The 14,998-nt window shown below is 34.6% G+C and overlaps 3 protein-coding genes across 7 annotated transcripts; 2 read left to right on the plus strand and 1 right to left on the minus strand.

The window, feature by feature from the left end:
- LOC116022084 (rop guanine nucleotide exchange factor 14-like) lies at window positions 1–4,507 on the plus strand. Of its 3 annotated transcripts, none has more exons than XM_031262642.1 (9): window positions 1–166; window positions 999–1,127; window positions 1,365–1,475; window positions 2,099–2,491; window positions 2,633–2,787; window positions 2,861–2,935; window positions 3,035–3,304; window positions 3,463–3,810; window positions 3,892–4,507. In XM_031262642.1, the coding sequence occupies exons 3-9, from the start codon at window positions 1,400–1,402 to the stop codon at window positions 4,129–4,131; spliced, it is 1,557 nt and encodes a 518-aa protein (XP_031118502.1). In that variant the 5' UTR covers window positions 1–166; window positions 999–1,127; window positions 1,365–1,399; the 3' UTR covers window positions 4,132–4,507. The 3 variants fall into 3 exon arrangements, with proteins under 3 accessions (XP_031118502.1, XP_031118503.1, XP_031118501.1); XM_031262643.1 differs by having other exon boundaries at window positions 999–1,036; XM_031262641.1 differs by having other exon boundaries at window positions 2–166; window positions 999–1,102.
- A 1,446-nt stretch (window positions 4,508–5,953) lies between these two features.
- LOC116023678 (transcription factor bHLH52-like) lies at window positions 5,954–7,050 on the plus strand. Its single transcript, XM_031264680.1, has 2 exons — window positions 5,954–6,697; window positions 6,880–7,050. The coding sequence occupies exons 1-2, from the start codon at window positions 5,954–5,956 to the stop codon at window positions 7,048–7,050; spliced, it is 915 nt and encodes a 304-aa protein (XP_031120540.1).
- Window positions 7,051–7,316: 266 nt separating this feature from the next.
- LOC116022691 (pectin acetylesterase 8-like) lies at window positions 7,317–12,205 on the minus strand. 3 transcript variants are annotated; one of them, XM_031263520.1, is made up of 13 exons: window positions 11,959–12,194; window positions 9,937–9,996; window positions 9,628–9,710; window positions 9,285–9,414; window positions 9,108–9,187; window positions 8,946–9,032; window positions 8,715–8,839; window positions 8,572–8,632; window positions 8,432–8,485; window positions 8,240–8,317; window positions 8,013–8,118; window positions 7,777–7,922; window positions 7,317–7,692 (listed from the first exon to the last, which is right to left on the minus strand). In XM_031263520.1, exons 2-13 carry the CDS (start codon window positions 9,941–9,943, stop codon window positions 7,564–7,566), a joined length of 1,086 nt encoding a protein of 361 aa, XP_031119380.1. In that variant the 5' UTR covers window positions 9,944–9,996; window positions 11,959–12,194; the 3' UTR covers window positions 7,317–7,563. The 3 variants fall into 3 exon arrangements, 2 of the variants coding, with proteins under 2 accessions (XP_031119380.1, XP_031119379.1); XM_031263519.1 differs by having other exon boundaries at window positions 9,843–9,996; XR_004099260.1 differs by having other exon boundaries at window positions 7,599–7,692; window positions 7,777–7,915; window positions 9,843–9,996; window positions 11,959–12,205.
- Window positions 12,206–14,998: the final 2,793 nt, after the last annotated feature.

Raw genomic sequence — 14,998 nt, forward strand, 5'->3', positions numbered from 1 at the left:
TCCCATAATATGATGTCGTATTTATTTTCGGAGCCATCTTCTCTGCCCGCTGCCCCCCATACTTTCGCCTTCAACCGTAATCACCAGACCACCCTCAACCCCCCCTCCCAACCCTCCAAGGTGCATGCGCCGTTGCTGATTCAAGATTTTACAGCTCCCCATCCAGGTCTGCATTTCCCCCATTTCTCTTCCTTCAATTCTCCTTTCTTCAATTTTTTTCCCCGCCTGTATATTCAACTGCATTATTGATTCATTCATTTCTTCATCATTCTTTTTGATCCAGAATTGCCATCTCTAATCTTTGGATTTCTGATTTTACGTAATTGTTATGTGTTTCGTGTTTTCTTTTTGTTGTTTTGTTCCTTAAACCATGTTTTCTCTCTCAATTTTGCCTAATCGTTTTAGAAATGGCACTGCCTCATCCATATCCAATCTTATCCAAGCCACATCAGGCCATCGGGCTAGGGTATGATCATTGAAATCTATGAACACCCAGAAATAAAAATGAACATAAAAGAAGAATGTGAAATCCAGATTGAGGTAAATTTGTAGAATCACCAAACAAACAAAAAAAAAAACAAAAAAGATAGATTCTTTCCTCTTGTCCTGGGTTTTTTTTAATAAATAAATTTTATTTATATATATATTTGCCTCTCTCTGTAAATTCCCATGAAATTATTAAAATGTATACTTTTTTTCTGACACTTTTTTTTAACTTTTTCTTTGCCACTTTCTAAGCTTTACTGGTAAATGGTAATGAAAATTTTGTCCTGACTCCACTTTTTCAAGAGGTAGAGTAGAAGTGCTACTGGTTGCCCTGGGCTCAGATTTATTTGTTTTATACTTTTTTTCTGGTCATTTGGCTCTGATTCAACTTGGAGTCTCAATGCTGAGTTATTGGAACTTCTTCCTTAGTTTATGAAATCTTGAAGCTAATGGGGTATGGGCCATCTTATTGTTAATACTAATATTCGTTTGCAATATTCCTTTTGGCACAGTGGCTGAGGAGTGAGGACTCGGGAAGGGGGCCAATCAGGTACTATTATGCAAAAAGGGGCACCTGAGAGCAACAAGTGACTTACACAAAGGCACCAATATTTATGTACATTTTCACCAATTTCTTTTTGGTCTGTTTATGTTTATGTTTATACAATTGCCTCTTTTCAAACTTTATCCTCATAAACTTACTTTTAAACCAAAAAGAAAAGTGATTCTTTTGCCAGTGGGTCTAAACTTTTGGTGATCTTTGGGTGGGCATTGACAATTCTCTAGTAGACTGACCTACATGTTTAACAATTATTGTAAAAGGCCATCCATTTGCTATTTCTTTTTGTTGACATTTTACTGTTGGTTTATATTTGAAGACATTGTAGCGTGCCATTGCTGCTTAAGTGGAAAGATGGTAATGATGCGAAACAGAATACCTTGTTGTTCAAGAGAACGAGAGATGAGTATTGACTTTGATGACCAAAACGGTAAGCACTTTGTTCCATTTTTTTTTTCTTTAGATGGAAAAGTTAGCTCTATCTTAAATAAGCAGCCCCACCATTAGCAGGTGGCACCACAGGTTTTTATTGACCATGTCACATTTAAGTCAGTCACATTTATCTCACTATGACTGCAGTAATATTAATGCCATTCTGTAAGCGTGAGCCTGAAGGCTTTTATGCGTGACAAGTTTTCAAGATGGTTTGAATTATTGTGCTGCCATGGTTGGTATGGGACCTTATCAATCTCATTATTGATGCACAAAGCAATGAATTACAAGTGGGCCTTGAATTATTGAGAAGTCGTTATCTATGGGACTTGTATTTTGAAATGCTTTTCGTCTTTTCTTTGGGCATTTCTCCTGTTCAGATTCACTTGCACAGTGATAGGTTAATTCACATTTTTCATGTTTCGATTTTCTTTGGACTACCACCTCCTAGAATTGTAACTATGTATTCCATGTTGGGTTTGTTGGTTAATAACTGCAATTATGGAACATTATGTGCTTTGATGGAACAGTAACGTTGTTAGTTTTGTCTTTTTTATTGATTTTATATCATTCTCAAAGCATTCCCGCAACATCGGGTAGACTAAAAATTGAAACTTTCAGGAGTTACAACTTACGACGGTCTTGAAAGCTGCATCAAGCAAAGCGAGTCCAATGACAATGAAAGCCCAAGTAGCAGAGGTGATAAATGTGTTACAGAAGACTCTTTGTTTGATGATGACTCAAGCAGCGTTTCAAGCAATACCGGCCTTGGATCATTCTCTTCTCATTGGACAGAAGCAAAGACAGATGATCCGGGACCTGACAAGTTGGAATCCTCAGAAAGCCCTCAGCATTCCTGGGACATGGAAGACGAAGGTTATAGAACCGGGTGTTCAGAAGTGGATAAAATGAAAGAAGAATTTTCAAAGCTGTTGCTAGGGGAGGATATGACGGGAGGAAGCAAGGGCGTTTCGACTGCATTAGCAATGTCAAATGCTATATCAAATCTTGCGGGTATACTTACACAGTTACACACTAATTTGCCAGTAAAAACAATATTGATACGTGGAAGATGCATTCACTCGTTAGCATGTCTTCTATTTCCTTTTCGATGTGAATCCTTTCCGAGTTAATATTGTATATATTGATCTACAGCGAATGTCTTTGGCGAGATGTTGAAATTGGAGCCACTTTCTGAGGAAAACAAAAGGAAATGGCAAACGGAAATGGATTGGTTGCTTTCCCCTACCAAATATATGGTTGAGTTGGTTCCTGCAAGGCAGAGTGGCGCCAATGGGATCACATTCGAGGTATTTCTCGTAATTTGTTCATTACAGTAAAAACAACGATGTAATCCCGAGTTTCTATTTCTTATTTGAGCAGATAATGACATCACAAGTTCGTCAAGACATCCATATGAATCTTCCAGCTCTCCAGAAGTTGGATTCAATGCTTATTGTAGGTGGTCTGTTTACTCCAACAAAGTTAAAAACAATTTGCCCCGCGTTGACTTATCACCAAATTGACAACAGTTTTTCGTGTGTCTTTGGGCGATAGGATACCTTGGATTCAATGGTTGATTCTGAGTTCTGGTATGCTGAAGTTGGTAGCCGTGACGATGGCCAAAGTAAAAGTGTTGGCCAGAGCAAAAGGTGGTATAATCCTATGCCCCAGATACCACAAAGCGGTCTATCTGATGCTGAAAGAAAGAAACTGCTGGACGGGGGTAAATTGGTCAATCAAATATTCAAGGCAGCCACCGCGATCAATGAGAATGTGTTGTATGAAATGCCCGTTCCATCGATCATCACGGATTCACTACCTAAGGCAAGTCACCTCGCTGTTGCTATAGTTATTACTTATTTTCCCCGTGAATACACGATGAAATAAGTATAACCATTGATTGCATTTACAACCTTGCAATAACTCATAAACTTTATAGTTTATACAACCTTTATTTTACATTTTTGTTTTCACTATTACAGTCAAGTAGGGTATGCCTGGGAGACGAGCTGTACAAGATTTTGACGACAGAACCATCGTCATCAGTGGACAATTTCAATTCCCTGAAGCTGAAATCCGAGACTGCTGCTCTCGAGGTGATAAACAAGCTGGAAACTTCAATTCTGATGTGGAAAGAGAGAATCGCGGAGCAAGCAGAAAACGGGCCTCCTCCCCGGTCATCGTGGTCTTTCATGAAAGATCCATCAGCAGAGGTGGACCGAATGGAGCATTTACGCAACAAAGCCGAAGCTCTCCTGCTGCAGATCAAAATCCGATACCCAAACCTCCCACACACATTCGTCGACACCATGAAGATCCAACACAGCAAAGTGAGTAGAGTAGCCATCGAGTACGTATATAAGCACTGCATGCATTATCAATATGTAGTCCTTATATGTTTGCGCATGCAGGACATCGGGCACTCAATCGTGGAAGCATACTCCCGGATTCTCGGGAGCCTGGCGTACAGCACACTCACGAGAATTGGGGAAATAATGCAGGAAGATATACTGATCAACCCGAACTCGCCTGCAGTGGCATACCATTTCCCGGGAATGTCGGACTGGACCGTGCACAGCGAAGGTCTGAGGCACTCATCTGTAGTGGATATGATGAATGAAGCTCCTGAGTTTGGAACTTGTCTCTTCTGATCTCTCATCTTCTCTTGCATGCCAATGGCTATGGCTTCATAATAAAAACAAAAAAATGAAGAAGAACATAATATATGTTATTATTTTCTTTTTAACTTTTAATTTGGAAGGTTAAGATCTAAGTAATTTTGTAAGTAATTATACTAAAATTAGTTGCCATATTTTTGCACTGTGGCTCGATGTAGGGTTCCATTATTCCAAAGTTATGATGATGAGGCCTCAGGAGGAGGAGGAGGAGGGTATACAATATTTTCAACTCTCATCTGTTGAAAATACTATGTAAAATAGGCTATCCTCGCCAACTACTTCAGTTACATTTTTAGTATCCACTTTATATTTCAATAAAATCTTCCCATCCATTAGTTGTATGAATAAATTGAATTCTATGAATAAAAAACAATTAAAGAAATTCACACTTCTATTAAAATATAATCTACTAGCGACAATAATTAATTAATTAATAGTTAATCATCATCCCACTTAATGTGTCGGAGAATATAATCACCACAATTTATCCGTCTATTATCTTGTTAGGTTGAAGTAATCACCACAATTTATCCGTCTGTTATCTTGTAAGGTTGAAGTATGAGGGGCGGGGACGAAACTCACTATAGAGGATTTCGTTTTTTGCAGGCAAAGAAATAAATAAAATGGACCAAAAATCAATAAATAAAATAATAAAATAAATAGGATAAAATCTGGAAGAAGTAACGGTTTGGGATAATATGTAGCCGCCATTTGCCAAGGAAAAGGGGCCATAACGCTCGAAGGATTAAAAGAAACCCCTAAATTCACCATAAATTACAGTATGTCCATGCTAATTGCGAAAATTTATATATTTCTCGCCCCCTTTACTTTTGATTATTTGTGTTTAGTCCATAGGTTAGTTACTCCCAATTTAATGTCCTTGCACCTTTTAGTCTACTTAAATAATTTAATTGGTCATAATTATGTATTACAAAAGTATTAGATAACAAAAATAAAGAAAATAAGGCAAAATATTATTAACTTTTGACCAAAAAAAAGTTTAATGAACATTTTTTTTAATTGTATTTTTCTTCTTTTATCTATCATATTGAAAATATTAATTTTACAGATATTTCTATTTTCTACTCCAATTTTTTACTCATAATGCATCATATTTTTATTGTTTAATAAAATTTGGTGGGAGACGGGAAGTTATACTCCATGGAGTACATTTACTATTTTCCTATTGAAAAATGAAATATGATCATTGTTGTACTTAGCTTGTATAATTTGTGCACTAAAAATTTATAGCAAAAAAGAACATTTACCCATAATTTATTTATGAGTGGAAGTAACAACCATTAGAAATTATTAATTCCCGATCTATGATGGAATTGAATTAACAATACCAAAAGTTTAGGGTAGAATATAGCATTGAAAGAAAGATGAGGGATTAATTGGTGGAATAGTACCCTCATAATTAGGGGGAGTTAGTTACTCCTGAAAATTATAACTGCCCTTCCTTCTCTCTCTGTAACTGCCCACGTCTCTCTCTCTCTCTCTGTAAAATAGGCATTAGCTAAGCAACTGTAGAATCTTGAATAGAAGCTTCTTCACTTTTTGTCTACTGTCCTTCAACAACATATTATCATATCTAGGAACCTTAAAGACAACATAGTATCTTCTGTCGCAGGTATCTCTCTCTCTATATTTATCTGTCAATTATATTTATCCATTGTTTTTTTTTTTTTGAAACAATATTTATCCATTGTTTTGTCTGCTTATTACACTAATAACTGTATTTTTCATATTTTGGTTATCGATCATTTTCAGAAGAACTTGAAAAATTCTTGAAATGGCGAGTTTAAGCTACTGCTCCAACTGGGGAACTGCTCATCATGATCACCACCTTAACTTTTGCGAAACCTTGGAAGGTTCTGGAGCTATGGCGCCGCCGCCTTTCTTCGCGCAGCCTCCGCAAATGGTGGATAATAATGATCAGCTTGAAGCTCCGGCGGCTGAGCTTCTTTTCGGGTTAAACAACCACACTTTTGTTCTCCCGGAGCCGGCGGTGTCTCCTTTTGATCCTGTTTTCAACTCCGGCGAGTTCATTTTCTCCGACAACTACGTTTCCCTGCCGCCGCCTGAATATTCCATTCCGCAAGAAGTGGAGTTCCGAACCCACCCGAAACGCCAGAAGCTCTACCATAACCGTTTCCCGGAGATTACGGAGAATTGTTTCGGTGTCTTCATTCCCAACCCTCCTCTGCTCCATGACTTGAATCCTCCTCCGCCGCCTTTAGAAAGCGTTCTGCCGACGTTCCCGGAGCTTGCGACTGCTCCTTTTCCGGCGTATTGTGCGGAGAGTGAGGTGGCGGTGAAGAAGAACGATAACGGCGCGAAGACGACGCTGTCGGCTCAGAGCATCGCGGCGAGGGAGAGGAGACGGAGGATCACGGAGAAGACGCAGGAGCTGGGGAAGCTCATTCCCGGCGGCCAGAAGATGAACACCGCCGAGATGTTTCAGGCCGCTTATAAGTACATTAAGTTCATGCAAACTCAACTTTCAGTGCTTCAATCCTGCCACCACTCGTCCCAGGTAATTAATCAATTTTCTGTCGGGCCAGAATGCGAAGTCTGGGTTAGAAATTTCGCATTAATCGATTAATTATTAGATGTTACAATGCTTGAGTTCCACTCTTAATGATCATTAACATCCCAATTATACATATTAATCATATGCCTTGACAGTTATATTATTCTGCATTCGTAATATTTCAGGAAACTGGGGAGACATTTATGAATCAAGAACTTGAGACTCTTGTTGGGTCATCGTTGATTCAAGAAAAGTTGTACTCAAATGACAAGTGTTTGGTTCCAGAAAAGTTCGTTCACTCACTGCCAAATGGCCATGAACTGTGTCAACTTTATCAACCCAACAAGTCTTCATAGAACATCAAACTCCAATTTAGGAAGCTAAAGCAATTTATTGTTTTTTTTTTTCCTTTTCTTTTATGTTGCACATTTTATAGTTTGCTAACGTAGTTTTCTTTTATAGAAAGTACGGTTTTCTTTTTCCATTTTTTTCTGTGATAGGGATCTTGTAAATTCCTCTTTTACAAGGAATGAGCAAGTGTTGTTTGTTAATTGAATCCAATTTTGTTTTGTCAATTATTAGTAAAATCCGATTACATGGACAGCTCAATTGGTCACAAAAATAAAGTTTCAACAACAATGGCGGGATATATTGAAATGAAATGGATATCTAAGACAATAAAATTACACAGTACAAAGCTATATTCTAAAACCTATGTAATCTATTCCACTACTGTCTAATTTCCCTATACCAATTTTCCTATTTGTTTTTCAATTTAGAAAATATTATTCCCCCATTTATTTTTTTTTTATTTGTAGCACTTTTCCTTCTATATGTCTGTGTAAAATTACTAAGAAAATATCACTGGATCATAGTAGATCACTGTCCAATAATAAAGTGGGTGTTTTCGTGCAGCTTTTGTTGCAGGGATAAGGGCAATCTATCTTCCGAAACAAATTTCTGTTGAAAAACCAATCCGCCGCCGCTTGCGCCACCGTCTGCACCGCCATTCATATAACAACATTAGTGATTCGATCGGCATGTGACAATGATTAACTGTATAGTGTTAGTTGGTTAACTACCTTGTTAGACAACCTCGAAGAATTAGGCATGTGCCAAAACATCTGCAGTTCAGTCTGACAGTGTAGATAGCAAGAGTCGATAAAATACCCTCTTTCCGGAGAAGGTTTTAGTCCGAACAATGCTTTTAAAAACTCCAACCTATACTCTACAATTCGAGTACATTAATCTCATCCCAGAAATACAAAAATTTATATTAAAAAAAAATTGTTATGAGGAAATAACGAGAATTAACTACCTTGGAGAATTTTGAGTTGGTTAGGCAGACAATTAAGTATGTTGAGCTTGCACTTGCTCCACTTTCCCGAGGGATCGGCGACGCCAGGAATAAAGGCATTTCTAACCTGAAGTTTTGTTTTTATTATTGAAAATTAATACAAATCAATAAATTAATTAAGTTGTCCATAATTATCTGATCATAAAAATAAGAATGTTTTACTACATTATTTTGAGTTACATTCAAACCTGCCAATGATCATAGGCTGAATTTATTAGGAACAGTGGTGTCTTAATGTCTGAAACCACATTTTGAGGGAAGAAGCACTGCAAAAATTCCAAATTTATCAACATCAATAAAATTAAATATATATATATATATATATATATATATATATATATATATATATATATGTGTGTGTGTGTGTGTGTGTATCTTACCAAGCCTGGTTTAAGCTTTGAGGTGCATGATTTGGGCAAATTCTGAGCTGATCCCTGAAATTAACCAAGTTCAAATTAATATAAAAATAAATAAGAGACAAAATCTACTTCAATAATATTGAAGAATTAAAGATGCTCACATGTAATGTAACAATATCATCATAGTACTTTTCAAAAATTGGTTCTCCTGAAATGGCCTTCCTGTAAAATCAAAAAACTTTACTAACAAAAAAAATTACAAACTTGATACTTGAGAGGTTATATAGCGTGTAAGAAGTCTTACACATTAACGAAATAACCGGCATCTGAAAAGCATTTTACTTGAGCGGTTTTTGGTAAGAGCTCTCTGAATTGATCGCAGTGCAAGATTGAAGCCAATCCCCCAGCTGAGCATCCAGATAGAATAGCCTCCAAAGACAGTTTAATTTGTGATTAGCCGCCATGAAAATGCCAATTTTGTGGCATTATAGAAGAAATGAAGGGTGGAAATTAAAATGCTCAATCAAATTGTTACATTTTTGGCATTCTTCATTCCCTTTGCCAATAAGTCATTGATGACGGCCGGGAAAATCCTTGCACCTCGGAAGTGAAGATTGGTAGCCTGAAAACATCAATGTGCTCTCTCACAATACATCAAATAGATCCAATAAAAGACAAAAGTATCAATATTACTAACCGGGCTGACTTTCTTAACATCACCAGTAAACGATGAACCATCACAATATCTGATTTTGACCCTATTCCATGTGTAGAAATCTATAAATTTTAATGAAATTCGATTGTTCTTAATCTCTCAAAAAAGAAGAAAAAGGAAGTGAGAGACGAAATCATTGAACATAATTTTTTTTTCTACCCGGGTTAAATATAGGTTTGTTGTGCAAAATCCCAGAGAAAGCTAGTGGTGAAGCCATATTCTTGGAGGATCCTAAACGACTCTCCTTTCGAGCAAGGCAATTTGTAATGTTATGGCACCATCCTCCACCCTGGTAATAACAACTTTTAAAATTTATTAATCTACACTCAAAATAATAATATAACATCATATAATATTGTAGATTAATTTAAAAAGTTCATATTTTTTAAAACAATTTTAAAAAGTCATATATATATGATGAATCAAATTAAATTAAAGTATTTTTCTTCTTTTCAATATTATAATATAAAGTGAGTATGGTATGAGAACAGTTTAAACCAACCTCTAATTGGATTAGCCAATTGTTGATGCCACTACCAAAGCCCCTGTGAAGATGATAAGCCGGTGGGCTCCCATCTAAACAAACTACAAAACATCAACAAACAAAAATCGTTAAATTAAAAGATTTAAAATCTATTTGTATTCCAACTTAATTAATGTGATGAAGCCAGACCGCCTCGTAACTCAGGATCACAACGAAGTAAATCAGTCTCTTACCCGCTCCTGATTTTACGGCGCTTTCAAGAATTGTAATGTTGACAAGCAACCCTTCAACTGCGACAAGAATCAGCGAAAAGGCTAACACACATACCAGCCATAGCTGCATTCTTCTTTCTTCCATCGCAAATCAATACTGTCTGACCCAATGCAACTGATACATATATATTAAAACAAAAAAATTACATGATAATGTATAATTGGAATGTAATTAAATACAAGAAAGAAAATATAATTTATTGAAGAGGAATTAATTGAATTTAAAGATGTTACTAAAAGCATTCGGTGCTTGTTGTTTATTTTTGGAAAACTTCCACCCATAAAGTTATTAAAAGCACGCTATTTTTCTTTCCTAAAATGAAAACCACCCATAAATTGATAAACTTTATTGGAAATTAATAAATAGTCTATATACCAAGAATCAAATACCCAAAAAAAAAAAAAAAACTACAATAATAACACTACATGTATAAATATTATGGAGTAATTTTAGTACAATAAATATTTTAGATTGTTGAGTAAAATATACATATAAACCGTAATATTTTTATTTTTTTTAAATTTAGACATCATTGTTGCAAATAAAAAAAATCATATATAACGCAAATAAAAAAACTATGGAAATAAAAACATTTGAATAAACTAAAATACCAAATCTAGTTTCACCCGTCGTTTTCATAAATAGTAAATTTTATTAGAAATAATTGCGTGGAATATTTTGTTGGATTTGACTATACTCTATAGCGACAAAAATAATTAAATAATTAAATTGCGGTGGCTTAGCTTTTGCTGGTCATCTTTTTCATACACTTGGAAAAATTTTATTATGAAAAATGTCAGAGAAAATGACAATTTTTGTTTTTAATTGTTGAAAAAATGTTACGTATATAATAATTAATTAAACTTAATATTTGTACTCAAAAAAATTAAACTTAATATTTTTGCTACTTTTTGATTGTTACAAGTTATAATTTTATTACTCAGTATTATATTTGGGAAAAATTGACTCAAATAATATTTTATTTTTGGATGACAAAGAAAAACCTGTCACCAGTACTTAATGGTGTCTACTAGGTAGACTTTGCCTTGTAACCCTAACTGACAAAAGATCACATGAAGGTAAACTAATTTAGGTTGCACATATAACTGACTAGTTCAAACTAAGAATATCAATGACTCATCAGGGTCAAACTTGTAATAATATGTTATTTTTATTAATAATAAAAACTATGTAATTTTATATGTATCAAATCTTCTATACCAGTCAAATACCTTGTAACCTAGTGGCACCCGATGTTCTCGTTTACACTCCCACATGGATGATGGGAGTGGGTTTGAGCCTCAGTGGAGGCAATATTTGGTACTCAAAAAAAAAAAAAACAAAAAAACTTCTATACCAAATATAGCATATTTAATTATAATAGATGTACATCATTTTGGATAGAATAAGAAGATTAAAAATTACTACGTATTTAATAATGAAGACATGTAATTCATGATTACTTGTACTTGTCATAATTTACTCCTTAGAAACTTAACTAAGCTGTTTGTGTGATTATAATTCATGATTACTTATTAGCGAACTACTAACACGTAAAGATTCAGGCAGCTAAACCAACACGAAAACCAAATTCCTTAGAACAACATAATGCTTAAATTAGAACGAACAAATTAAAATTTTTGTTTCAAAACTAAGATTATGGTCTTGTTTGGTAAATAATCAGCTTTTTTTTTTTGAATACTAGTAACTCTATTACAATGTTTATAACTACTTTCTCAACCTATTGAAGCACGAGAGGGGAAGGGTTTGATGCCACTAGACCACAAGGTATCAGTCAATTTTAACTTATTTGACTACTATTAGTGGTTTGATTAATAAGCTTTTTGTAACTTCAAAATACTAAAATTTAAAAGTTTACTCAAAGCAACATTTTCAAAAAAATTATACCAAACAGCTATTCAACAATTTTTTACAATTTTATCTACTAATCATACATTTTAACCCAATCAGCTAACAGAGCCTATATATATATATATATATATATATATATATATACGGGCGTTTAATTACATATAAATCCGATCCACTAAAATATATATAATGCAACTAACTGACCTTCTTAGCTAGCTTGTTGGGCGGCGGGGCGGCGAGCGAGACCGACGACGGTGCAGTGATCGGAGATTGAAGAAACGAGTGCGGCTGACGGCGACACCAGGTAGGGCGGCGCAGGTGTAAGAGGATCGGAGGACATATATGTTTACAGAAAAGTGAAGAGAGAATTATTATTGTTGGAGGTGGAGAGAAATGAAAGGCTGCCATGGCGGATCGAGTAAGAGCGTTATATTGGTGGCTAGGATAGGAAGGAAAGTTACGTATGTAATGTGTATGTGGTGGCGTCATTAATGATTAAGCTAGCGATCCAATTCACATCGCTTTTGTGGGCCGGCTTGGATCGAACAAGTCGATCAGTTTTACACGGAGTCTATACATATACACCTATACATATATATCCAAACTCACATCCTTCTTCTTCTACAGTACCAACGATATGATGTCTGTTTTATCTCTCTCCCCCCTTGTTTCACTCTCATCTTCTCAATTCTTAACCACATTTGATTGTATAGATACAAGCTAGGTATGTATGTATCTCAAATTTCAATTTAAATAATACTCGTTGTAGGTTCTTCATATCCAACTTTTAAATATAATCAGTCAAGATCCTTTTGTTAGTTTAATTAGTCCTGATCATGAGTCATTTAATTGAAAGTTTAGAATTAAATGGGGTAGTATTACTATTCTCGAATGATTCTCAATTGGTATTAATTCTCTTTATATATAAAGGTATAAAGTGTCTGATCGGGTGAAAAGAAAGCACATGGTGAATGATTAGGTGAAAAGGGGAAAATCCAACCATCTATATGCACGATGCATGTGTGTATATATGTCTGTCATATAATCCTAAACGGGCAAACCGACACAGTTGGGAGGACCTAAATCGATATCTGTGATCTTCCACAAAATTTGGTATATCATTATTATCTGTACTGTCCTATACATATGGATTGTTGGTTAGATAGCTAGAATATAATAATGCTCAATCCATGATCCTTTAGACTGCATGTGGATATAGGTGGGTGGCACCAAATCAATGCAAAATTATTATTTGCATTGTCTACTGAGTCACTGAGTTACCGTGATTTATCTCTTCTCACATGTTCTATTGGTTCGACGCGTCTTATGCTTGAAAATTCAACCTATTGAGAGAAGAATGAAAGTGAAAGGATAAACTACGACTCAGGGTTCATTAAGTGGGAGGAATCGGAGGATCATTGAGCAAAATTATTACGGAGTATTTCAGTTTGTATACAACATTTCTTAAATTTATCACTATCATCACCAATTTTGTAATAATTTTTTAAATTTTTCCATTACAATTACATTTATAGTTTAATTATCAACTATTCCAAATTGCACTGTTATTATTAAATTTTTTTAAATGATAATCATAATACAAATAGAGATGGACCGCGCATGGGTCTGAGTTCTAAGGATAATTATATACGTCACCTTACCTTACCATGTTTAGAATTTTAATTCATTTCCAACTAACCCCCACCTCAACTTGAAATCGTATGGACTTTGTTATAAATGTTCACATATGGGATATGTCCCTTTTTTTCTTTTTTTTCTTTTTTTTTTTTTAATTTTTTTAAATCCACCAGGTCTTTCTCCCTCCATTTAACGGTCCATGTTCGCTCCAAGAAATCAGACACGGGAGCTGGCCCAGGAATAATTATAAGTTATGTTGATTTGACTTTCACGTGTAAATTTATTTATACACATGGATGCCATGTGGAAGTCATGTCGATATAACTTATAATTTTCTTTAATTTTATTAAAATAAAAAAGTCAGTAAGCTAGCTATTGTAGGTTATGTTAATGTATGGCTTTCACATGTAATGTTTTTTGGACAACGAAGGAAATGCGCAATCCGCAGCCACTACTCGAACGCATGCATTAGGTAAGCCCCGCTCCTGTGTAATGACATCTATATAGACTAAGAAAATTACACGGAAAAGTTACGTTAACATAATTTACAATAACATGTAATTACTAATAAAAATGTTTTAATTGTACTTTTTAAAGACTTTTGTAATTCAAAAGTATAATTGACTATAATTTCTTAAATAATTTGGGAGCTTATTTGGCATTCGGCCTAAATATAAAATCAAGTGGATATACAAATAATTGCATGATGCATAATAAAATTGAAAGATCTCTGGACATCTAAAAAAAAAAATATTTATAGTGGAACTGAAGCTGCAGGCCATAGGTAGGTGAGAAAGTGTTAATTAGTAAGACCAAAGATTGAAGAATATAATTGAAGACTATTCACACTGAATATGGCAAGAGAGAGTCTTATTAAACAACTGAATAATGCTGTGATTAATATTATTCATTATTATATATAAATTTGTCACATAATCTAAATAAAAATATTTTCAATAATGACACCATATAGATAATGTATCTATGGTCCAGGTCTTTTATTTTTATTTAAAAAATTGTCTTTTAATACGTGATGAGTCAAGTTTTGAGATTAATGAATAATGATCAAATTAAATTTATATGCGGATGAAATTGACAAGTTTTAAATATAATATTATCAATGACCTATAAGGCCACTAGGCTTTGTGAGAAACAAAAGAGTTGGTTGAGAAATCACTAAGCCGGGTAGGTACACTCCTCCTTTCAATTCAATTCAATTAAAAAAAGAAAAGAAAAAAAGAGACCCATAAGGCCATAGCTATGGTGATGTATAATTAGTTTTATCCAATGACTAATCCATATTTAGTCAATGAGCAAATGGGGTCTAGGGCTCTAGGCGACAATATATGTAACAATAATAGAATTTTAAGACGTCTTTTTTTTTTTTTTTGCGATAATAATATAATATTAGAAAAATGTAGCATTTTATGTGGTTTATTTTGTAATACATAATTAAGAAATTGGGAGTTGGGGGGGCCCTTCTCTCAATAAAATAAAGCGATCATACTCATACAGCATATATGCATGCATCTATCAGAAAGATGAGGATGGAGGATAGATCTAAGTTGAAATTTTAAAGTTGATAATGAAATTCATGTTATCCTGT

Source organism: Ipomoea triloba, chromosome 6, assembly GCF_003576645.1.
Source record: "Ipomoea triloba cultivar NCNSP0323 chromosome 6, ASM357664v1".
Taxonomy (NCBI): Eukaryota; Viridiplantae; Streptophyta; class Magnoliopsida; order Solanales; family Convolvulaceae; genus Ipomoea; species Ipomoea triloba.